At 46.4% G+C, this 25360-nt stretch overlaps 2 protein-coding genes across 3 annotated transcripts; both read right to left on the bottom strand.

Moving 5' to 3' along the window:
- Positions 1–4010: 4010 nt before the first annotated feature.
- LOC144729423 (zinc finger and BTB domain-containing protein 39-like) lies at positions 4011–11143 on the bottom strand. Of its 2 annotated transcripts, none has more exons than XM_078609695.1 (2): positions 11088–11143; positions 4011–9702 (listed from the first exon to the last, which is right to left on the bottom strand). In XM_078609695.1, exon 2 carries the CDS (start codon positions 9349–9351, stop codon positions 7618–7620), a length of 1734 nt encoding a protein of 577 aa, XP_078465821.1. In that variant the 5' UTR covers positions 9352–9702; positions 11088–11143; the 3' UTR covers positions 4011–7617. The 2 variants fall into 2 exon arrangements, with proteins under 2 accessions (XP_078465821.1, XP_078465822.1); XM_078609696.1 differs by having other exon boundaries at positions 11092–11132.
- A 6961-nt stretch (positions 11144–18104) lies between these two features.
- Positions 18105–24563, bottom strand: LOC144729418 (zinc finger and BTB domain-containing protein 39-like). Its single transcript, XM_078609688.1, has 3 exons — positions 24475–24563; positions 18737–20045; positions 18105–18531 (listed from the first exon to the last, which is right to left on the bottom strand). Exons 2-3 carry the CDS (start codon positions 19985–19987, stop codon positions 18226–18228), a joined length of 1557 nt encoding a protein of 518 aa, XP_078465814.1. The 5' UTR covers positions 19988–20045; positions 24475–24563; the 3' UTR covers positions 18105–18225.
- Between the last annotated feature and the right edge of the window lie 797 nt (positions 24564–25360).

The raw sequence follows: 25360 nt of genomic DNA, 5'->3' as shown, positions 1-25360 counted from the left end.
TGTTTTATATTTTTATTATTTTATTATTTCCCTTCCACGTGACTTTACCGAAGGAACCAAGAATATGAATCCCTGCAGTCACGAAAGCTTTAAATCAAAACACAAAGCTTGTTTAGTAAAAAAAAAACAAGTTTATTAACATTATTAAACGCTTACTACACAATCTAACATGCACACACAATCTGTTTTACCCGCCACGCTCTTGTGTACACAACACGAATATGAGATGGTTCAGACAGCTTAACGGTGATGGCGTCACACACACACAAACACACTGTTGTGACCAAGGCAAGGAACCACCGGGTAAAAAAAAAAAGTCGTCTTGGGATTTATGAGTAATAAATCGGCATTTTGAGACTCCCACTGCCATTGTGTAGCATATTATTACGTGCCAGGGACTCGATGAGATGATAGGACAATAGTCTGAGTCCATAATTGGCAATAAGTAACGTCAAAGCAGTTATAAGTGACTCAGAATTGTGCGTAGTTGCGTATACAGGACACGACTTCTTTGAAGGCATTCACCTTCAGCGAGCGCGATGCCGATCACACAACGCGGTTCGAATTCGACCCTCGATCGATGGATGCGCCATCGCCACACATGTGTCGAATAAAAAGCAAGGGACAAGTCCTTACTCACTAACTCCTCTATCATTTTTCATTGCTGGAGGGGTTGCCCCCCCCCCCTGCCGTTACGAGAGACACCCGTTTGAAAATTCACCCCATCCATATTGTACTCTGGCTATTGACAAATGTCAGGAATAAGTCAGTCTGCACTATTATTAGCCGTGTCGGGTGGTGGAGGGTTACGACATAGTTATAAATAACGCGATCTAACCCAAAAACATTGATTATAAATAATATTGGTCGCGAAAGGCTACGTGTTAAATTCTTTCGAACTGTAGGTTAGTCAGCCGTGCTTATCGGAGGTGCAGACTTGATGATTTTTTTCCATACTCAATTGGAGCAAATCTACTATAGGGGTCTATATTAAATGATTTTTTGTCCTTTTTTCTGGTTGTATATCAAGTATTAAAATAAAGACCATAACCCTTGACTACTCCACAGATCACGTCAGCGCAGCTAGCCTGTGCCGGTGCATGACCATTTGTCAAAATTAGCAAAAACACGTTCCTTCGGAGTGGGCAGGTAGGAACTTGGTTGGACAGCGCATTCGTGCACGACAGACAAATGTGCACGACAAATAATCCCTGGTGGGCAGTGTGGAACCTGTTGTTCCTACCTGTATGAAAGATAACTTGACTTGAGGTAGCCAGGCAGCCAGCCAGGTAGCCAGCCCCCTTAACTATCGGCCCCTCCCCCTTGCTTAGGCCCCTCCCCTTACCCCCCCCCTCCCTCAGGCCCCTCCCCTTACCCCCCCCTCCCTCAAGCCCCTCCGCTGACCCCCCCCCTCCCTTAAGAACCTCCCCTCTCCGTACCCGGCAGTAGGTCTCCACCAATCAAAGAGCTGTTTAGAATATATATTTATGCACGACAGTCAGACAGACAAATAATCCCTGGTGGGCAGTGTGGAACATTGTTCCTACCTGTATAAATATTCCACATCACCGACCTTCCTACCTGCAGCACCGCCCTTCACTGTGCAGCTTCAATTTCGATTTAAAGCTTTCGTGACTGCAGGGATTCATCTTCTTGGTTCTTTCGGTAAAGTCACGTAGAAGGGAAGTAATAAAATAATACAAATAAAACATAATAAAATAATTCTCACGACGTTTCGGCCACAACGCAAGCAGCCGTCCTCAGGTGAAGACCAGGTCTGTCGGGGAGACAGCGTCTGCAGCTTCACTTCGCCCCTCTGCGCGACCTTTTGACTACGTGGAGCGCTGCGTTTGCTCATCTGCAGATGCGCATTTCTCTGCACTTCAGAGCGCACCTTGAGAATAACTCACGGGCGTATTATGCAGTAAAACATTTTCAATTATAATTACAATAGAATAATAAGATAATAAATTACAATTATTCCGAGGATGCCTGCAACACGCTGTGCCTCGTATTACGGGAGGAGTGATCTTCTCGTGGAAGAGATTCAATACCCCGTGGACTGCGGAGGGAGTTGCGAGCCAGAGGTAATCCGTGAGTCACAGGGACTTTGCAGATTATGCAGCTTGCCGTACGTATTCTTCTGCCGTTGCTACCATTATATGTCGATATTGTATTTCAATTATTCTGTACAATACTTTCAGTGTTATTTCAGACGTATATGGAAATACACACAGACAACAGGCCAGAGAACTCGTGGAGCCGTTAAATACAATAAAATACTTCTGACATTTGAACTCCATTATATCTACAACTAAATTCTCACATGCCTGATATATATATATATTTTTTAAATCCATTAAGCTCCTGAAAAACTAATCATTATATGTACCTATCTTACACTCATCAAGTTCATGCTCATTTGAGTAATGTTTGACGTGTTAATACAAATCAACGAACTAGCTTATATCTTCATTTGAAGCTTTCGTGACTGCAGGAATCCATACTCTTTGGTTCTTTCGGTAAAGTCACGTAGGTAGAAAAATAATAGATCACGACGTTTCGATTGCAACACAAGCAATCGTCATCAGGTGCCGAAACTGTGGTTGTCTCACCTGATGACGATTGCTTGTATTGCGATCGAAACGTCGTGATCTATTATTAAATCCTTTATATTAAGTTCACTTGCTTGCTTGCGCGCTTACGACCGTGCAAATCTTTCGGTCGTTGTTTAACCCACTTCCCGTGATCCAATCGAGCTGACATTTTGCACACAGACTCGTTGTGCGTGACAATTTATTTTCGTGAAAAAATTTTTCCAAAATTTTCCACTTTTTAGGAAGAAAAAAATGTCATATTTAATTAAAAATACCAATGTGATAAAAATGAAACTCTTACTCAAGAAAAACAGAAATGAATAATAAAATAAAACCGATGCCACGCATATAAAGGATTTATAGTGAAAAACTTTGTTTTTACGGGTTAATTTTTTTTCTAACTACGTGACTTTACCGAAAGAACCAGAGTATAGCTTATATCTGCCTGGTGGGAGGGGACAAGACTGCTCAACACAGCCGCATTGCTTGCGTCCTGGCCGAGCGCCTGATTCGAACCACGCCGAGGTCTCTGTATGGCTGAGGCAGTGTTTTGGTGGCGAACGTTGCATCACACACAGTTAGTTGCCCCTGAGCGGGCAAGCTAAATTAAAATAAAAACATTGCCCAGCGCTGCTATTAGCAATCGCAAAGTTTGTGTAAAACGCCGAGACTGTAAACGTCTCATCATGTCCCAATCAAGTCCCGACGAAATCGCTGTGACCTAAAAATGGAAAGAGTGAGGTATCTATCATTGGCGAGTCTAAAATGGTGACAAAGTCACGTTAAAGAGTAATAAGTATAACCCGTAAAAACAAAGTTTTTCACTATAAATCCTTTATATGCGTGGCAGCGAACTTAATATAAAGGATTTAAAAATATATTCGCCTGTGAAGGACGCGGGGATCGATCCCGCGACCTTTGGCATGGGAAGCGAGGGCGCTACCAACTGCGCTACTCCGCCACGGCCTGTGGAGGGGTTACGCTCTGGGCTCTTATACTGTGACGTTCAGCCAAAGCGATGAATGAGTTCTATTTGAATATATGTATAATATTTTTTTTTTGCCTAAAAAGTGTAACATTTTGGGAATTTTTTTTCACGAACATTAATTGTCTGTCACAACGAGTCTGTGTGGAAAATGTCAGCTCGATTGGATCACGGGAAGTGGGTTAAAAAACGAGCGAAAGATTTGCACGGTCCTAAGCAAGCAAGCAAGCACGCAAGCAAGCAAGCAAGCGAACTTAATATAAAGGATTTTAAAAAACGGGCACGTCTGTACGAGATCCCAGATGTTTTTGGGTTGTACGCCACGTGGGTCGGTGTGACGTCCGACACCACGATGGACAAACACACACCGTCCAAGCCGCAACATGCATTGGGAGAGATATACAGCGCAACTACGAAATACCACGCCGTAGTGGACTTGTTTTTATAAGTTGGCAGTACGGGTGATGCATCGGAGTCACTCTCTGAGTTGAGAGTGGGGGGTTTTGTGTGACAAGCCTACCAACTGAGACCAGTTATAGAGGGAAACCCATTCTGGGCGGGTTGGGGACTCCTTAAAAAAGGTAGCTCAGTCGGGCGAGGAGGCAGAAAGCAGCAACTCTATGGCCCTCCAGTCATTTTGTAAAAATTAACCCGTAAAAACAAAGTTTTTCACTATAAATTCTTTATATGCGTGTTCAATGGGCCACAACCCAGCCCACATTGGTCTTTGAAACGGGCGGCTAGAGTCCTCTCGTCCTCTGGCTTGAGATGGCTGCCACCTATGGGTCAGATGATTGCCTGCCACCATTAAGCAATTGGTAATTAAATATAATTTTTTTTACCTAAAAAGTGTAAAATTTTGGGAAAAAAAATTCACGAAAAGAAATTGTCACGCACAACGAGTCTGCGTGCAAAATGTCAGCTCGATTGGATCACGGGAAGTGGGTTAAAAAACGACCGAAAGATTTGCACGGTCGTAAGCGCGCAAACAAGCAAGCAAGTGAACTTAATATAAAGGATTTAAAAAGCAGCAGCAGCACCACCACCACAGCAGCAGTACCATCAGCACCAGCGAGACGGAAAGTGAGCAGGGATAGGTCTAACTCCCAGCTGTGTGGAATGCACACATTCACTGGGGTCACACTTTGCCTAAAACATGCAGTGCAAACTTGCACACCGAGCCTTAACATGGGGCTTTCCCCCTCCACCTGCCTCATGCGGTCTGCAGTGGCCCCGTGGTGGGACTGGGTGCAGAGGCAGCAGGTTTGCAAGGGGGGGGCAAGACCTGGAGATGTTTCTCCGGGATGAAAGAGTTGCAACAAGATGGTGAGAGATGGAAAAGGAGGCCGTGATGATTTCTTTAGAAAGGGAGAACGTTCAGGAGAAACAGAAGCAGACGACAGAGCTCGAAAAGCTCAAAATGGAAAGGGAAAAGGGGGAGAGGAAACGGCACGGGAATTTAAAGCCTTAGAAAGGGGCGATTGCTTAAAGAGGGAAGCTGTTGAAGGCGAAAGAATGAAAATGGAACAGATTGAGTTGGAACTCAGGAAACTTGAGTGTGGGTGCAACCATTTCAATGGGGCCAGCTCCAGGGAATAGCACCGTACCAAAGCTCCCAAATTTCGATGGAGACAAAGGATCAGATTGACTCATTTTGTTTTAGGGTTGAAAGGTATGCATAGAGCCATGGTTGGTCTGTATCTGACTTGACAATTCATTTGAGTGCCTTGCTAAGTGGTAAAGCTCTCCTGGTGTATCACCAACTCGGTAGGGAAGAGGCCTCCGATTACGAACATTTTAAAGCAGCCTTGTTCGAGAGGTATGCTTTCACTGAGGACGGCTTCAGAACTACATTTCTACAAAGTTAGGCCAGAGAAGGGTGACAGTTTTGGCCAATTCATGGTGAGACTTCGTGACCATCTAGATCGATGGGTAGAATTGGGGGAATGAAGGTCAACATCCTATGGGGGGCTGTTGCGCGAGCAGGTTTTGTGAGCATCTCCACGGGATTTGGTGGTATGCCTTAGGGCAGGGGTGGGGAAGGTCCGGCCCGCGGACCGTATAAGGACCGCAAAATCATTTAGTCTGGCCCTGCCAAGGCAACCGTAGGCGGGACTCGAAATTCAATAAATCTAGGAGCAAACCTGGAAAAGCAGTTGCGAGTAGCAACACCATCAATACCAGCTAACATCGCACGCCTCACCAAAGAGAAGCAGTTCCAGCTATCACATTAGGGGTGAGTTAATTAAATGTTTGGCCAAATATAACAGGCTAATTTTTAAGTTGATAATTTTGTATGGCCCGTGAATGATGTTAGAAATATCCAAATGGCCCTCGTCAGAAAAAAGGTTCCCCACCCCTGCCTTAGGGAGAGAATCCAAGCGTCTTGGCACTGTAGCCGCACCAGCAGAACAGTTTCTAACAGCACAGAACCGCACGTGAAGTTTGGCCGCAGGATAAAAGTTTGGGTCCCAGGAAGTACATCAGGGAGTAGAGAGACAACTGGTTTGAAGGTCCCTGTAAAACCCCTGATACGCCTTGAAGGGGGACAGCAGTCCAATCCTGGCAAGTGTTTCTTGTGGGAAAACCAGGACATCTTGCATGAATGTGTGATCAGCACGGGAAGATCAGCCCTGCTGGAAAAGACTCCAGGTTACACACAGGATTGGTGGGACAGCTATTAGACAGAAAAGGGCCAGTATGCAACACTGGAGGATGGGTCAAACTTACCAGTCCTTGGGGATGTGGGCGGTTAAAAGGTATCCAACACAACCAGGTTATGTTCAGATTGGGCGAGGATGACAGTGTGACTGTTGAGAGAGACAGGGTGTAGTGGTGTTTTGATTGACAGGCACCTATTAAAAGATGACTTTACAGTGGGAAATAGCATTGTCCTTTGATGGAACAGCAAGATGATGTCCCACACCAGAGGTGGAAATCGACTCGCCATATCTACGTGGTAGAGTACGGGTTATCTGCATGGAACACTCTCTATTTGAGGTTGTAGTGGGCCATGTGAAGGGCGTGTGACACCCCGAGGATCCAGATTCTCACTGGCTTCAGGGTGGTAAGGTAGAGACAGAAATCACGCAAGCCGCCAGTACACGTGCACAAGTTAGGAGGGAGAAGGGCAGCAAGAAAGCCTTTGAAGGTGCCTCGTGGCACGGGTCCAGAAGTGACGGCTGAGGTCTTCAGAAACTGGACATCAGCCCAAAATGGTTGTGGGAACATGCACGACAGGGTAAAACCTGGTTATCTGAAAAGGACACTACATCTAGGATGGTCATTCGCAATGGACTTCTCTCCAGAGAGTTCGAGAATCCGAGTGTAGAGAACTGCAGATTGACAGGTCACAAAAGCAAAGTTTGTGGGAATAGCCATTTCCTATACTTTTGAGGCATAAACAATTAGAAAATAACACTTACTACCCAGGAACAAAAATCGTGTTACATAATAATCATTAAGGTCACGTCCTACAAATGGACACCCACCCTATTCATAATAATTAGCGGCTGACGTCACTCCACATGGGGGGCCTAGGCTCCTCCTGCCCCCTCCTCGGCGTCAACTTACAACCCTCCCGACAAAGGCAGAACCCTCACGTCACGCGATCTCCGTCACGCTATTGAGACATCGAAGTAAAAAGGACGTCATGATCAACAAGGGATTATAACCTTAAAGTGAAATAAGTCTGTGTCACCGCGCCCTTACAAATTGCGCACGCATTGATGCAATGAATATCACGTCGCGTTCTGCTTTTCGCTTGCAAGTTTCAGATTTACTGTAATACACCCGTCCTTGGACGGGCAAAAGGCTAGTAATTAAAGGTGAGCTAAAACCCATACATCTGAGAGCCTAGGTTGGTGTCCTCACCTCCCAACAATCAGCACCCTCCACACACCATACTTCCTCTCCTGGTAAACTTAATTACATTTGTGACGCCAGAATTGGTGACCCACCGTCACAGGAGAGCTAGACAGTGCAACTGCGAAATATCACACAGTAATACTGTACGAGGTAAAATAAAAAAGTCTACTACTCAAGAGGGGGCATGGAGCTGGAGCGAGCCACTCGATTGGCCTCGTCCACGCCATGGGAACCGTCCCCCCTGGCACTCGCTTTCCACAGAGTCGGGAGGCAGGTGCCCCTCTTCTGGTGCTGCTGCAGCAGGCACTGCATGGCGAAACGCTTCTCGCAAACGGGGCACGCGAACAGGAAGACGCCCACGTGCAGCAGCGCGTGCTTGATGAGGTTGCTCGAGCAGGTGAGCTTCAGGCCGCACACCATGCACAGGAGGTGCTCCAGGTCCACGTGGGAACGAGCGTGACTGCGCAGGTACGCCATCTTCTGGTGCACGGGCAGCCCGCAGATCTGACACGGGGCGTAGCTGGACGCGTGGTGTTCGCCGGCGTCGTCGGGCGGCCGGTACTCGAGGGGCCGCACGAATGGCACGCTGGGCAGCGGCGGAGGCGGGCGCTTCTTGCGGCAATGGTTGAGGTAGTGTAGGGTGAGGCGCGTGAGCGAGAGGAAGGTCTTGCCGCAGTCGTGGCAGGCGAGCACGGTGACTCCGCAGTGCTTGTACACGTGCTGCACCGCGTTGTTGAAAGTGGTGAACCCGCGTCCGCACACGCGGCACTTGAGCGTCTCGCGGTCCACGTGGATGGCCGCGTGCTCCCTTAGCGACGAGATGTTCTCATCCATGGTGTCGCCGCACACCTGGCACTGCACGTGGTCGGCTGCAATTTGCGCCACACCAATCTCGTGCTGCGCTGCTCCCGCCGCGCTCTGCCCCGCGAGCGAATCGCTCACGCCGGGCTCCGCGCACCCATCTAGGTCTTCACGAGAGCAACCGCCGAGCGCGGCAATGTCCGTCACCCTGAAGCCTCCCGTCTCCTGAGTTCGCCCATCAACCGCAGCGAGGCCGGAAACCTGACCGCCATTGGCTCTGGTGCTTTCGGTCCTGGCCACCTTGCAGGGCGGCTCCTCATTCGGTTCAGTCTTCACCTGACAAAGGAACAGTTGCTCCGTGGCGGTGTTTTCTGCTCGGCCACTATCGCTCTCGGAGCAGCGCTTGTCCTCCATCCCCCTGGAGGCCGAGTGAATCCCAGACTCGTCGTCCACGCTGCTTGCGTCCAGCCCATCGTCCGGCTTGTGCCCGCTGCCGGAGACGCCCGCCACGCTGACACCTTCCATTTCGACAAAGCGGTTCCTCCACAGAGCCCCCGTGCCATCCTCCAGGAACCCGCGGTCAAATAAATCTGGCGCCAGCCCCTCGGACACCAGCTCGGGGGAGGCTCGTAGGTTGGCCTCGACTCCGCGAGGCCTCCCGTCGTAGTCGAAGGTGGCGGACGACGACGCGTTGACGATCGGGGTCGTTCTCTCGTCCGTAAGCAGCGGCCGACACAGCTCCTCCAGCGGTGCGATGCCCAGCGTCCTGGCAGCGTCGTGCAGAGGCCGCAGCTCGTGCGCCCGCACCCGCGCCGCACCCTTGTACACGAAGTCCAGCACCAGCTCGAACGTTGCAACGCTCAGGAAGTCGAGGGCGAAGGGGCCCAGGTTGCTGCAAGGGGCTCGGCAGAAGAGGCTGGCAAAGTAAGGGCTGTTGCTGCTCAGCACGGCCTTGTGCGCCAGGTAGCGACGGCTCTGCACCTCCACAACGGCGTCGCAGAAGGAGCCGGTGTGCCGCATGGCGCTCAGCCGATGGGTCACGCTGGGCAGCGCGCTGGCGCTGCGCAAGTAAAACGCCTCGCCGCCTCTGTCACTGGCCATTGCTACAGTCTGCTCCCGATTTGTACCGATTGCTGTTATTGATATCGGCTGTAATTTTTAGTTGGTATATACATATAGATTTTTTGTAATTGTATTCGTCACCACTTCACGATTCAGTCTTCTAAATTAGAAACGAGCATTAATATATTTGGAGCCGCAACAAGTTTTACATGCCGCTTAATAACGTAACACAGGATTAACAGTACAACGAGGTGCTTTTACTAGTGGCTCATGTAATATACGTTTTCGTAGCATAATAACGTATTATACTTTGTTACCAAATACTGCATCACTATCTAGTATTATTTAATGGAATTGTTGTCAGTCCCCACTCCACCGCCAAACAAATGCCTGCAAAAGAGAAAAAAAAGAGTTCAAATACATTGTTTATGAAAAATAACAATTTTAATGTATAAAGCACCCGTAAACAATCATTCTCGGGGCACTAAAACAATATACCTTACCACTGCTCCCTCAAGATTTGCAAATGGGGTGCCATGTTATGTGTCCACGTGCAGTTTTTAAGTCCACTTCTGAACGGTGGTAGTGTGTCCGTTATGCCCAGACGTGGTGGCTGGTCTGGTGATGACAGTAGAGCAGATGGGCCCTGACCAGTGACACACACTGTCAACGTTGGAGTGCCATCCCTTGGAACACGTCGTGGGTTTTCTCTTGGTACCCAAATCCCACCCCACCCAAACTTACCCCGAAATGCAATTGGCGTGAAAGGCGAAATTGACAGAATGCGTGAGACTCGCACACAATGCGTCAGATTCGTACACAATGCGTTATACAAAGATAACAAAGATCCCCCGTATAGCCTTAACAGACTGTAGGGGCAAGTGCTGTTAGCGAGCACCTATGAAGGCCGCAACGGTACACGATGGGGTGGGTGGCCAGCTCCACGCCCGACCGCCTTTGTCTCCCCTGTGGCGATCTTCACACACCGTACGAGGTACTCATTTAAGGCTGAGTCGACCTAGGGGAGGCCCAGAACCGCTAACCGCTACACCACCGCTCCCCACTACAGCAGCACACACACACAATGTGAGACTCGTAGGGATGCTCGACTCGCACACACTGCGAGTCTGAATGCGTGAGACGCACACAATGTGCGTGCCTCACAGAACGCGCCAGATTCGTACACAATGCGTTAATTTAACACGTAAGCTTTCGCGACTAATATTATTCATAATGAAGGTTTTTGGGTCAGATCGCGTTATTTATAAATGTGTCGTAACCCTCCACCACCCGACAGCACACCGGTGGGCTAAAGAAGTCAATTAATTTGTCCTTTGAAAACGTGACACATTTTTTTTACTGTTTGGCCGTATCGGGTGGTGGAGGGTTACGACACATTTATAAATAACGCGATCTGACCCAAAAACCTATATTATGAACAATGCGTTAGACACACACACACACACAATGCACGAGAGCGTGAGACGTTGACATTGCAGCAGTGGAGGTTTCCTGGCCTAACGGAACCCAGGCCACACGCGAGACATTTCCCACCACCACCACCATCACAGCAGCAGCATCAGACGAAATGCCTCCTCACTTTAACAAAGAAGGCCCAGGCGCTTGTGTTGCGGGCTGACATCTGCACGAGGGAGGGGAAAACGAGCGCGCGGATTCGATGAAAGCCGAACCGTTAAATAGAAACAATTATAGGCGACTTCGGTACGGCAACAACAACAACAAACAACAACAACAACAACGACGACTTCACTCACCGACCCGCAATTTTCCTGCCTCTTGGCTGGTGACGTCACGGGCCACCTACGGCAAGTCGCGCGCCTTTAAATGACAACAACAAAGAGAAACCGCGTTTTTTAAATGCCCCCCCCCCTCCACCCCTTTAAAGTTGCCAGCAATGCAACTCCCCCTAGCTGATGCCACGTGTCTTGCGAACCCTCAATTGATTCCTAATTTGTTTGTATATTGTTTGGTTATTTCAGGAAAAGTCACGTAGATAGAAAAATTGTAATAAAGCGAATACAAATTATAAAAAATAAAATAAAAATAATAATAAAACAAATTCTTTCAGTAAAAAAAATAAAGAGAAAAATCTAAATAAAAAACAAAAACCACGACGTTTAGATCACCACACAAGCGATCGTCTTCAGTAGGAAAGAGGGAAATCCTAACATCGTGTTGCCCCCCCCCCCCTTTGCTTATTCGTTTCTGTTGTCACGTCCTCTGGTATACACAAACACATATACGGGGTGTTTTTAAAAAAATGTCAACGCATCAGCTGCCCCACCCATGCTGCTGACACACCTGGGCTACGCCCATCTCTAAATCTTTTTCAGCAATTTGCCTTTAGAGGCAAACCCCCCCCCCCACCCTTTTCCTGATGAGGACCGCTTGTGTTGCGATCGAAACGTCCTGGTTTTTGTTTAGATTTTATTCAGGTTAGAACCAGGCGACAGTCTACATTATAGACTGCCAGTACACTCACCCAGCTTAATAACCAGTCTACACTATAGACTGACAGTACACTCACTCCGATTTAGAACCAGGCTACAGTCTACATTAATGTTTTTTTGTTTTTATTATAATTTTTCTACCTACGTGACTTGACCGAAAGAACCAAAGAATATTTCAATTGTAAATGTTGTAGATTTGCTCTCCAACACACCGGTGTGCTGTACTAGTAACGAATTGGCATGTTATGGTTACGTGACAAAGCTTACTATTTGGCTGTGGCGGGTTTAACGACGCATTTATATTTACACGATCTCACCCAAAAAAATGATGGATATTGGTCGCGAAAGCCAACGTTTAAAACAGATATCTTCAATTGTTTAACACAGTGCTCTGCACGTGACTTTTACCTTAATCAAATTTACCTCGAGTCCAACTTTCCAGTTTTCGTTATTACGTTTTTCTATCACTTCCTGTAGAACATACTAAAAGTGCAGCCGTACCAACGTGCCTAAAGATGAAAGTTATTTTTTTTTAAAGATGAAAGTTATTTTTTTTATCACTGTATATCACCCTGCTATGACACGCATTCAAAACATTAAAATCTCGCCAAAAAGAAATTGAACGCGAAAAGGTGCACGAAGCGTGAACATGTGGCTGTTTGGGATTAGTCGCAGAGAGAAAAAATTAACCCGTAAAAACAAAGTTTTTCACTATAAATCCATTATATGCGTGGCGGCTAGAGTCCTCTCGTCCTCTGGCTTGAGATGGCTGCCACCTATGGGTCAGATGATTGCCTGCCACCATTAAGCAATTGGTAATTAAATATAATTTATTTTTTCCTAAAAAGTGTAACATTTTGGAACAAAAAATTTCACGAAAATAAATTGTCACGCACAACGAGTCTGTGTGCAAAATGTCAGCTCGATTGGATCACGGGAAGTGGGTTAAAAAACGACCGAAAGATTTGCACGGTCATAAGCGCGCAAGCAAGTGAACTTAATATAAAGGATTTAAAAAAGAGGAGCAAGTGGATCAGGGTACGCGCAGAAATATATTAACAACAATGAAGGGATCTCAGAGGTAGCTTTGTGGTATCTACGTTCATGGGCCGTTCTCGAACATGAAGGGAGGTCGCTTTCGAAAGATCCCAATGAGATTCGTCATCTTTTGACGTGTCACTGATAACACAATCGGGATATAATTCAGGAAAGAGACAAAACATGAAAACAACGATGTCTTCTTGTTAGCCAGGTGAAATTCATTCTAGATTTGAAGTTTTCGTGACTGCAAGGGTCCATACTCTTTGGTTTTTTCGGTAGTCACATAGGTAAAAAATAAAATAAATTAAATCACGACGTTTCGGAGGCAACACAAGCTTCCGTCTACAGGTGGCACCGTCACAGCAAAATTACTGTGTTAAGTAGAGAGAACTATAAGACACGAGACTATATACAGAAGGTTAGCGTCTCGATGAGCTGTGACTTCTTGTCTCTTTGTCTGTTAAAAACTCTAACAGATAAGTGAAATTCCTCCCCGTAGAGGGCATTAATAATTCTAGGTTTTAAGTTTTCGTGACTGCAAGGGTCCATACTCTTTGGTTTTTTCGGTAAAGTCACGTAGGTAAAAAATAAAATAAAAATAAATTAAATCACGACGTTTTTGAGGTAACACAAGCTTCCAATTTCACTGGAGCGGTTACACCTGAAGACGGAAGCTTGTGTTGCCTCCGAAACGTCGTGATTTAATTTATTTTTCTTTTCTTTTTACCTACGTGACTTTACCGAAAAAAACAGAGTATAGGTGAAACTCAATCAGAAACCCATTCAACCACATGTAGAGTAAAAAAAAAATCCAGTTTTATTATGAATACCACAGTTTCTTAATCACAACAAACATTTCTATGCTGGAAAACGTTAACACAGATGTGATTGTGCATGGTTTGAGAATGGTTGTATTCTGCAAGATGTGGGCATTGGTTATATACAACAGCCGCAGTGTGTGGACGAGATGTCAATGCCAAACGCCCTCTTGTGTTCCCATAAATGGAGGATTTACAATCAATGCCACCATTCATTATATTTGACGGTACAGACAAAACCACAACAACCAAATTGTACGCGTTATATATATATATAAAAAAACACCACAGACCAATGCGCTTGTGCATCAATAACAATTTGAATACAAGGGCATTTTGTACATTTTGCAGTGCAACAATTTTTCTCGTGTCAAGCGTTCTCGTGTTCGCTGTTTAGAGGCATCAACGTGTGTGCTTTGGGTAAATTTATAAATAGCCATAATGGAGACCGCTCGACCACAACACTGCAAGTAAATACGAATGAACTCGTTAATTAACTCAACGCTTCTTAGTTGCTCTGCAACTCAACTTTATACATCAAGTACTGAATACCGTATTATTTTTGTCAAATGTCGCTGATTTATGCAAGTCTATCCCACAGCTATGCCAATAAACTTAAAAAAAACTCGTTTGGTCAGAAACAACACTCCGTTTTAAATACGATACAGTATTCCATAAACGTATGCTATGCATGTACTCAACTTCATTTAAATTTACGTCAACATTAGAACTGAGCGGTTCTGGAGCAATCATAAACTATTCCTATGATTTCACCTCTGGACGATTCCGACAGGAAGTGATTGTTTAATGCGAGCTTCCCATGAAAAAACAATCTCCGTTCAATTTTCAATGGGATTCTAACAAGGAATAATTCTGCAATGGAAGAATCATTCAAATAGAAAGGAATCCGACTGCAAATCTAGCTCGGCTAAGATGTGGCTATGCTTAGCTTAGCCAAGGCTGGTATCACCATTGAAACATTCAGCCATAAGGGAAATAATAAAATAAAAAAAATAAAACATAATAAAATAATTCTCACGACGTTTCGGCCACAACGGCTGCTTGCGTTGTAGCCGAAACGTCGCGAGAAATATTTTATTTTTATTATTTTATTATTTCCCTTCTACGTGACTTTACCGAAAGAACCAAGAAGATGAATCCCTGCAGTCACGAAAGCTTTAAATCGAAATTCAGCCATAAGTGTCATTGGTGATCCAAGAGGCCAGCCAAGCCAAGGCTTTGCACAACACGACTCAACAATTCCATTGGTCCCCACAATCCCGTAGGAATCTGATCCGAGGTTCTATAGATTTATAAAAAACCGATTCCAGGCTATAAATTTAGAGAATCGTCCAGTTCTAGTTCACATAAAAGTTTCTTGTCTAAGTTGCTTTCACTTCAATGTTATAATTTAAAGCGTACGTCACGCATTGTCAAAAATATATTTTTGTTACATACAAACACACATATATATTATTTCAATAAGTGTACCCATAACAGTTTTAAAAAGACAAAATACATATTTAAAACAATGGTATAAACAGTGAATTTATCCACCAGTGCTTCAGAAGATGAAAAATAACACTATAACAAGTTTCAATACAATGGACAAAGCTTTGTGAAATCCGTTAAATCAAAACAATTTGAAATATTTGTTACATAATCACAATTTGCACAGCGACCGGAACATATTGCTCCGTTTTGAAAGTCAAAACACGTTAAAATATACGCCGACAGTCCTTCTATTGTGGAAAAATATTCTTAAAATCGATCGATTCCACGTTTCCCTTGAACACGCATGAAGTGTTCGGTTTTTGCAATGCATCATCGATACACCTATCTTGGCCTGGCACACAATCAGGTGGTTCAACGACAAAACCAGGTTGATGGAATGAGCATGGACCAAAGTTCCAATGCTTAGTGCTGGCGACACATTAAACGCTGCTGCTCCTGACGATGTAACGAGTGTCCGACAAGGAAACAAATACATGCATGCACAAAGAAATATACTCCGCATCACATTTGCGAACGTTAACACCGAAAACTGCTTAAATGAGGAAATCGCAATTCACTTAACTGATACAACTGAGCGAGCTTCTGGTACAGAAGCCAAAATAAAGCAGTGTAAGTCTACAATAAAACTACATTAATAACTTTAACAACAGCCCTTTGTCATTCTGTCGATGGATGAGGGGCTTACCACCCCATGTCAATCGCGGAGGTTGTTTGACCATACTTCACCACAGTGGTGTGTTTGCTGGATGGAGAAGGGGTTGGGGTGGGGGAGCCCAGGACCAGTTCAGATATCACTCACCACTGATGTTTCCCATCCTCAGGAGCCCCCCCCCCCCCACCACAATACAGCTTTCTGCGATTACCATCAGGTACATGCCATGCGTGAGTTGCTGAATTTCCATGTGAATTGATTGGTCATCGACAAACTGCTCCACAGAATGTAGGTGCTATTTTAATTTGAGTGGGTACAAGCTGCCTAAATCTCGTCTTTAGCCCCTGCAAATGAACGTTGTGTTCTGACAGTCTGTGGGATCATAGCGGTCTTGGTCATTTGGCAACTGATCAAATGAGGTTTGTCTTGTGTTTATATATCCTATGCTCTAGCACCTATGTATTATTGTTCAAGTCCATTCAGCATGGGCGTAGCGACAGCAATGATCCCTTCGCGTCGATTTTTGCCACATGTTGGACTATAGCCAAGAACAGGAAAATTGCAAAAACCCTAGTTTATCCGCAATAATGCAGTGTCCTTCATTACCTGTTCGATTCATATTGAAACCACAGTGACCGTCTCGTATAGAAATGCACATCTCACTTACGCGCGGAAACATTGAAGTTCAACATTTCACGTCAGCCACTCTCTTACATTCTTGTACATGTTCTGCATTCATCCACACACAATATATACACAGATAAATTAAACACATTAACACACAACTGTTAAGAGATGCACGATAAACATTTATACCCTGGAAGCACCCAGTGGCTAACAACATTGGGTGTTGCATCAACTCTTAGATTCTCTGAAGCTTATCACAATGTTTGTGAACATTTGGCTTCATATTATATTCTTACTCATAACAAACCAATGAGACAAACCAATGAGAGTTAATTTTATGGGCTCGGGAGGGGTAATTTCTCATTATAAAACATGTCTTGCCCCTACAAAGAGTTGGTACTCCATGGTTAATGTACAACAATGAGCTGCAGGGTGAACCATTGCCCGAAAAGCGGTCGCGATACCCTGCGTCTGCCGTGGATGATCGTCCGTCACACTACAATCACTTTTCGTGCTCAAAAATCGGACGATAGCGAAAAACAAGAGAAAATTGTAACCACCGCATTAAATAAACATTGCGCAACCTTGCGTAATATCCCGTATAAATACAATGTCTATAAAAAATCAAAACCACCCATATTTCCAAGCATCTAACACAACAGTGTTAATGTGCAATGATCGCACCAACCAGCTATCGCCAATCAGAGCAAGATTAACAAGCGAAATATAATACATTTTTTGTGAAATTCCAGTCACTCCAAAGGCTGCCTTGGAAAAATCTACTTCTACGATTGAAGAGCCACACGGGGAGGAGCAGTGCTGCTGTCGTTTATTGCAGATCGCCATCCGACAGCCGCCGTGGTCGAAGCATCAAACGTGAAATGGTGCCCAGAAACTCGGGCGGTCGGGTGGGTTAGGGTCTGTAGATTAGGGTTGGTGAGCCGTCAGAGGAGCAACGCGCAAGGTCGATTAGGGTCGGATCCCGAATGGTCATTGTATACTGCGGCAATTTTAGGGCAATCGTTGCTGGCAACCCTCGCTGGTAATAGTTTCTGCACTATTTTATGTTGGGGAAAAAAAGATTAGTTGCCCAATTATAACAACCACTGCTCCCCCTAGTGGGAAACTGGGAAGAATGACTTCAAATCAGATCACAGAGGTAACATGACCAACAAAAATTGTGTGCTTTGTAGACCAAGCACTGTTCATGAAACACACTCATCAACAAGCGTCTCGCTGTTGCTTGTGATAAATGCAATGCCAGCAACGGTTGAGCCTAAAACATGCCCCAGTTCATGTTGTCCACTCAATGCCATCATCCACTTTGGCAATTGTATCCCAATCATCGTATGCAATTGTCACCGGTGTCAGTTTTCGCGGCATTTCATATTGTAAAAATGGCGTTGTCCACGATCAGAACAAATCTGACCACAGCTCCTGCTAGTGAGCAACTGGGACAGCAACTTCCAATTGGGTTGCATAAATCAAGAGACTGCCTGGCTGCAAGCCCTCCTCATTTGAGAGCTGGCGGCTTTATGTCAGTACATCAGTGCAATGAGGATGAATGAAAGAGATGGCCTTGCGACCGATTTTCCGGTACGCAAAGCTTATGTTATCATGTTTTGTACCGAGCGATTGTAACAGTGGACTGCACGAAGCGATGGCCGAGTGGGCAGATTATTGTAATTTCCAACCGAGGTGCCACGGGCGCTCGTGGTTGACTGCGTTTGCCGGTGATGGGTCGCCGGCAAAGATTGTTCGCAAAAGCGCCCTAGTGCATCACGCGCCGTTAAACGCAGGCGGCGTCGAGCGGCAATTGCGCGGAGGGTGAGAGCACGCCGGGCAGGGGCGGTTCTCCCTGTCCACGACAACGCTCCTTCTGGTGGCGAAGCAGCTGGTTGCGGAAGAGAAAGCGCTTGCGGCAGGCGTCGCACGTGAAGAGGAAGACGCCCAGGTGGATGAGGCCGTGCTTGACGAGATTGCGCCGCGTCGATTGCAGGCCGCACACGCGGCACGACAGGAGCTCCGAATCCACGTGCAATCGCGCGTGGTTCCACAACGCAGCCATCTTCTTCTGCACGGCCACGCCGCACACCTGCCGCATGTACGGTGGGGGTGGGGGGGAAGAAATGGTGCCGGAACGGGGTTAACATTTGTCGTTTGAGTGATAACGTTGTGAAGTAACGGGAGAAAAAAATTATCGGACAGAGATAACTTTATAAATACCTTTAAAAAACGTTTGCGAAGGATAAAAAAAAAAATCCAGCCGAACCATGACGTTTGGAAGCCAAAACACTTGCCTGGCATGGCGCGCTCTCCGTCGACTCCTGCGCATCGGGGTCTGGATGCCACGACAGTCGGCCGCCTTTGATTTGCGGCCTGCGGCGGCGGCAGTGACTTTTGTAGTGCAGCGCGAGGCTCTTCTCCGACAGGAACTTTTTGCCGCAGTGCTTGCAGGCGGACAGTGCCACGCCCGTGTGCGCCAGCGTGTGCTCCACCGCCACGCTGATGTGGCTGAACATGGCGCCGCACACGCGGCACGCCAGCGTCTCCATGTCGAGGTGCCCGCACGAGTGCTCGCGCAGGCACGACACGCTCTCCTCTACGTGCTCGCCGCACGCCTGGCACCGCAGCTGCCCGTTTGAGACCAGCGCGGCGGTGGTCGGCGCTGCGTTGCCGTTGAGGAGGTCGCACTGCTGCTGCTGCGTACTGCCGGCCAGCGGGATCATGTTCAGCGTCTTCTCCATGGCGCGCAGGAAGTTGTTGGAGCTCTGTCCGCTCTGCAGGATCTCCAGGCTCTGGTCGTCGAGCTGCAACTCGGACTGCGGAGTGTTCTCGTCGGACAGCGCGAACGAGCACTGCTGGCCGCCGTCCGGCATCTCCGTCTTCACCAGGCAGAGGTCCGGGAATGGTTCCGTATTGCTCGCGCTCTCCTTGTCGAGCGCCGCAAACTGGGGCAGGTCCTCCTCGCTCGAGGACTGCGCGGCCTGCTTGGCAGGCGGGGGGCTCTTGCTGTCCTCCCCGTTGCACTGCCCGAAGGAGTTGTAGCTGCACCCCGGGGTGTCGTCGCCTTCCTCGACGCAGTCGTACTGCCCGCTCTCCGAGATGTACGTTGCGTCAGTGTCCTTGTCCGGGAAGCAGTCTTCCACGTCGTCCATGACGAACACCCGGCACACCTCCTCCAGACACTCGATGCCCAAGCTCTGGGCAGCTTTGAGCAGCTCGCGGAGGTCTTCCCGTCCGACGCTCACATTTCCCTTGTAGACGAAGTCCAGGACCTGGTCGAAGGTCTTCTCCGTGAGGAAGTCCACCACGAAGGGCCCCATGTTGCTGCAGGGCGTGTCGAGGAAGATGCCGCGAAAGTAGGTGCAGGTGCTGCTCAGCACGGCCTTGTGCGCGAGGTAGCGCCGGCTCTGCACCTCCACGACGGCGTCGCAGAAGGAACCGCGCAGCCACAAGGCGCTCAGCTCGCGCAGCAGGTCCGACAGCTGCTTCCCCGTCGACAGGCTGATCTGCTCGTCCGCCGGTTCCTCCATCTCCCCGGTGGACATCGCGCACGCACGCAAGCGCCGCCGCTTGCGACGTGCTCCCCAGTGCGAAGGCGTACAGCTGCGGTGGGGGGTGGCCGGGAGCAAAAACAAGGAATGATTTTCGTCAGCAGTGGAGCCGTTGGCTATGCCTGTTGCTTAACTGTCCAAGGGTGGTTGTACGAAAGTGCAGTCAAAACTCAATTATGCAGGGTAATAAGGGGAAGGAGTAGCCGAGATGAAACAAAAATAAAGTTTTTCTTTCCGATGGCCACTGATCCTCTGACCCACAACAAGTGAGGAGCAGCTAATAATTAAACCAGTTCATGATTGTGATGCGATATTTCATATATATATTTTACAAGCACGGTTAATCTGCAACTCGGATAAAATGGCAACAGATAATAGAGTTAACTATAATCTGAAAACAGGGTACAAACTGGGTCCTGGTGGCCAAAGAACAAAAGTATTACAAGCATGCAAAGGAGCAATGAAAAGGAGGATTTTTTTTTGTAAAACGAAAAGAGAAGAATTTGAAATGAAGATTACAGAATAAAAATTTGGATAAATAGATGTCATATACAATAAAAAAAAATCTTAAACAGAGTTGAGTAGGCCATCTAGCTCAGACATCAGAAGATGGCCAAGATTATCAAAAGAATAGAGACGGATGGAGGGAAAGAGAAAAAGAGATGGACAGACGGGATGACAGTATGAGATTAGCAGATTTGGAAGAGTGCACTGGATGAAGGCTGCAAGAGATGATGCAGAGACATCGATGGGGACCTTTGCCCAACAGTGAAATGTTAATGGGCAAGAAAGAATGTTTCACTGTAGAGTTATCCTTGTAACAAACGCAGTTAACATAATTTATAATGGCAGAGAAGGCTCCTGGCCTCCGCTGGGTTGGCATCAGAAGGTGGATGGATGTTGATATTAGCTGTCTAGGCAGTGACCGTCTCGTACGGAGAAAAAACAATACTTCGTCTTGGGCTGCGATAAAACTGTAACCACTGGAGAGCACCCCTGTGTATAGCTTAAGCAATTTAAACAAGTTAACCTTCAATTACACCTAACGATAAATCATAAGGCTGAGAGCGATATACAAGTGGCAGATTTTGGCTACGTCACAATGCCCTGTAGAAATTTCCATGTCGACAAAATACAAGACTTAGAACTTAATGGGAAGGAATTTTTAAAAAGGCAAACGTTAGCAGCATTGTGTTGCTACAGCGTGTGATGTGTATTTGATCATGCTCGCAAATTTTCTGACAGGGTTACACTTGCTCGCGTACCTAAACGTGGCATTTGTCCAGCAACTTTCATTTGCACACTGTATGTAGAATGAAAGCGTTTCACATTTTATCAACACAGACTAAAGAAATGTGTTGAATCAGTCTGATAAAGCTTTGTCCGTAAAATCTAAAATAAACCGCAAATGTACAAGAGCAGTGGCCACTGGCCAGAAAAAAATATGTTCTTCCGTTTATTACGCTTTGACCACGTAACTTTGAATGAGGCCAAATAACAAAAGCAAAGTAAGTTTTAGTCCGATTATCACTTTGATGGGTGACCACAAGGGCTTGCAAGCTGTTATAGGCATGGGGCTCTGAGGTGTGGCCATGAGATGGCAGTGATAAATGTAACCTCCTCATGTGTGATGGGTGTCCCCTCCGTATCCTCCGGTTTCATCTCAAATGATGAAGCCCCTCTCTAAGTGGGATTGGCCAAACATGCAAGTGCAGAATCGTCCTAAATGTTTCAAGACTGAGCGAGGCTTTACTGGGTAAAATAATTGAGATAATTCTTCCTCAAAGAGGTTTTTGGGTTAGATCGCTTAAATATAAATATAGTTAAAACCGCAAATGTGTCGAGTTTTAACGACACATTCATACTTACGCGAGCAAACCAAAAAACCTCTTGTGGATAATGTTGGTCACGAAAAGCATACGTGTTAAACTGAATACTCTTCCTATTATAAATCTGTGTAAATGAAGTGAAATGTCCACTTTTAGTAGGTACAACCTACTACTGGCCTTAATCTAAGGTACAAGCCAGACACGTTTTGTGGTCATGAAGCCTATTTTATGTGGCACAAAAACAGAGGCATGTTTATCAGATTCACAATGTACAGCCTTTTTGTCAATCCACTCCAGGATGAGGGCCTTACCCCCCCATGCCGTGCGGGATGGTGGTGGTTAACTTACCATACGGCACTTTACTATGGTCAGGTGAAGAGCACAGATGATGGAATCACAGTAAAGTTAAATAATGTGTTATGCTACACTACCCTCTGCTGCCCACCGCATAAGCACACAGCCTATATCACAGGTTATGCATCGAAATCACCCACACAACTAGTTTCAGGCTAAATCCAGCTTAGCTTATGATATCTCACTAAATCGGGCGCATTAAGGGTGATTTGGTCATATAAGTGAATGGTACAGTCTAGTATTTGTGTTTAATAAAACTGCATGCATGTGCTTTACCCAAGCGATGCTCGTACCACTGAAGCAGTAATACAATTCCACATTTATTTACGTGACAACTTAATTAATTGGCTCTCTGCTGGCTGGAGGAGGGTACACGACACGTTTTATTTAGTTAATCTGACCCAAACAGAACAATTTATGAATCAGCTGCTGCCTCTAACGTGGACACGAATACCACAGTAATGTGACTTGACACATTTCAAATGCATGACACGTGCAGGGGAACAGAGCGATTTAGTGACTCAAAAACCCGTGCGCTTTGATTACCAATGAGAGAGTAAAAGAGTTTACCCGTGTCGGCCTTTGAAAAATAAACGTTACGTTTCAAGGTACTCCCGCTCCCCGCTACATTAACCCCGCCAAAATGCCACATTCATGTTCACGTGACCTCTTGTCCCAACGCATTAACCACCCCATTACATTTCCAGTGGAAGGACAGACAAGGCTTGTAAATTTGGACCTGTGACAAACAAGGCAATAATTTCACGCTCCTGTTCGTCAATTCGTCATTTCAGGTGACGGTCTATGGGCGAACAGCGAACAGCTGACCACCCAAAACAATCGCATCACCTACAGCGTAGTAGATAGGGCAGCCTAACCAGCAGAGATCAATCATTGAAACTCGCCGAATCGATTCTTAGTGTCACTCCATTGCAGAATATTCTTAGTTGCGTGGTCTAATTCGTTTATTTTATCTCGTGCGTTTAATTAGCCGAACGAAAACATGAACATACTTTATTTATTGGCGCCTGATTAATGGTGGTTGTGGACACCCCATTCACCAACCCGCACTGACCAGCGTGGTGAAGTATGGCGAAACAACCGTCACGATTTACAACGAGGGGTGTGTGTGTGTGTGTGGCTGGGGGGGGCTTCATCCAGCACTGGATTGACAAAGGGTTAATAACACAGCTTATTGGAGAGTATATTTGGTACATTGATTATATTGATGTAGTTTATATTTAGTTTTTTCACATCGGTGTATTGTATGGTAGTAGGTAGGGTATTTGTGGTTCTTTAGAAACTCCTTTTTTGTTGTCCACACAATGCACGAGCTTGATACGCGGTGGTTGGGCTGCTGCAGCTCTTAACAATTAAAATTTACCTCCCTGCTAATCCTACATAATACACTAGCAAAATATGACTTTAAGACCCCCCCCACCACCTACACATTCCACAAGGAGTGACTAATCCCATATCTGCATTTGCCATCAATATGCTAAATTCCTCTGTTGATACGTAAACTCCTTTGTAAGGCTCTCTCCTCCTCTAACCCAGCTTAAATATACGCTGCCAAGCATGGTGGTGTTCATTAGGACGCTGTCTTTCCGAAAGCCATGTTCTTCACCTGAGGACGGCTGCTTGCGTTGTGGCCGAAACGTCGTGAGAATTTTTAATTTTTTTAATTTTTTAATTTCCCTTCTACGTGACTTTACCGAGAGAACCAAGAAGATGAATCCCTGCAGTCACGAAAGCTTTACATCGAAATTTGACAAAGGGTTGTTTCTCATCATCATCACCATCATCACCATTATCCACTCGTTGCTGGAAAGAGGACCGCCTCTCAAGCCGCCGTGACCCTGGAGAGCAAAAAAACACCATTTCCACCACCCAGCACATTGCACGCAAGCCGATTCAATCTCTCAATCCCCTCGGTATGCGTCCGCTCCGAGACAGCGTTACGTCCATCAATGGGTAAACAATCGCCTCGCGCACGGACGAATCTAGGAAATCGATACTCGCCTGTTCGACTGAAGCCAAATAATAAAACCTAGGGACCACCACCACCACGAGGTAAACGAACAACAACACACCACACACACGCGCGCGCAAAGGGTCGCAAATTCTGCCGGCCCCATTTGAACGCCGCGACAAAGCGAATGGGACGAAGAGGTTTTAGATGGGCAGTGGTGGTCAGGAGAACACCCCGGGGGCTCGTTACAAACTCGATTTGTTTTTATCTTAATGAAAATTACATGAAGAACCCCTCCCTCCCTCCCGACACCCCGAGGGACTCACGCTCACATCCCCGCGCTCCCGGAGGTGAGGAACTTCCTCTCCAATACCACCACCTCTTGAAGCCTTGACCGTGGCTACGGTGGCCCGCGCGCTCTCACGGTGGTGGGGGGGGGTCGTAGGGGGTTAAAAGCGTAAATAAAAAAACGCGTTTCTGGAGCTCCGTGCCGCCATGTTACGTAGGGGTCGAGTGCGATGGACGTTGATTTCATTGGTCAACACACTTTTTCTGGCATAAGGTATTCCAACGGTTTTAATGTAATTTTGGGGTGCTGATTCCAAATCTGGCATCAGTTTTTGTCTATCGCATCAGGTTTTTGAGATATCAAATATTGCATTTTCAATAAAAACTGCAGAAGAAAAATATTAAATAAATGTGGATATCTACATAAAATAATATTATAAACACACTATCCTAAAAATACAGCGCCATATTTTAACACTAAAGCAGTCACTGACTCGCAACAACTTGCAATCATAAGTGACAGAGTTAATTTCGGGTAAAATCAATGAAAATGGGGTATGCCGATAGCATAAAAATGAGATGTGATAGAGCAAATCTGAGATCAGATTTGGAATTAGCACCCTGAAATTAGTCTAAAACAGCTGCAAAAGTCCAGGCCAGATTTTTTTTTGTTGACCAGTGTATTCGATGGGGCGGTGGTGGTGGTGGAGTGTTCGTGAAGGACGCTGCTGCTGGCTGCTGGCTGGGCGATCGGACGCAGTCGCCCTCCAGCAACAACGAAGTGACGCTCACAACAACGGGCCGGGCGATTAAAACGCAGCGAGTTGGTACAGTAGGGGGTGGGGGGTGTTACAGCTGGTGGTACATCTGCCGGTCACATCAGTTGGCCCATCCATTGGCATCTGCTTGGTCTGTCCCCGAGAC

This window comes from Lampetra planeri, chromosome 32 (assembly GCF_965212315.1).
Source record: "Lampetra planeri chromosome 32, kcLamPlan1.2.h2, whole genome shotgun sequence".
Taxonomy (NCBI): Eukaryota; Metazoa; Chordata; class Hyperoartia; order Petromyzontiformes; family Petromyzontidae; genus Lampetra; species Lampetra planeri.
Note: the sequence above shows the minus strand (reverse complement) of the source record. Positions and strands in the feature narration are given on the sequence as shown.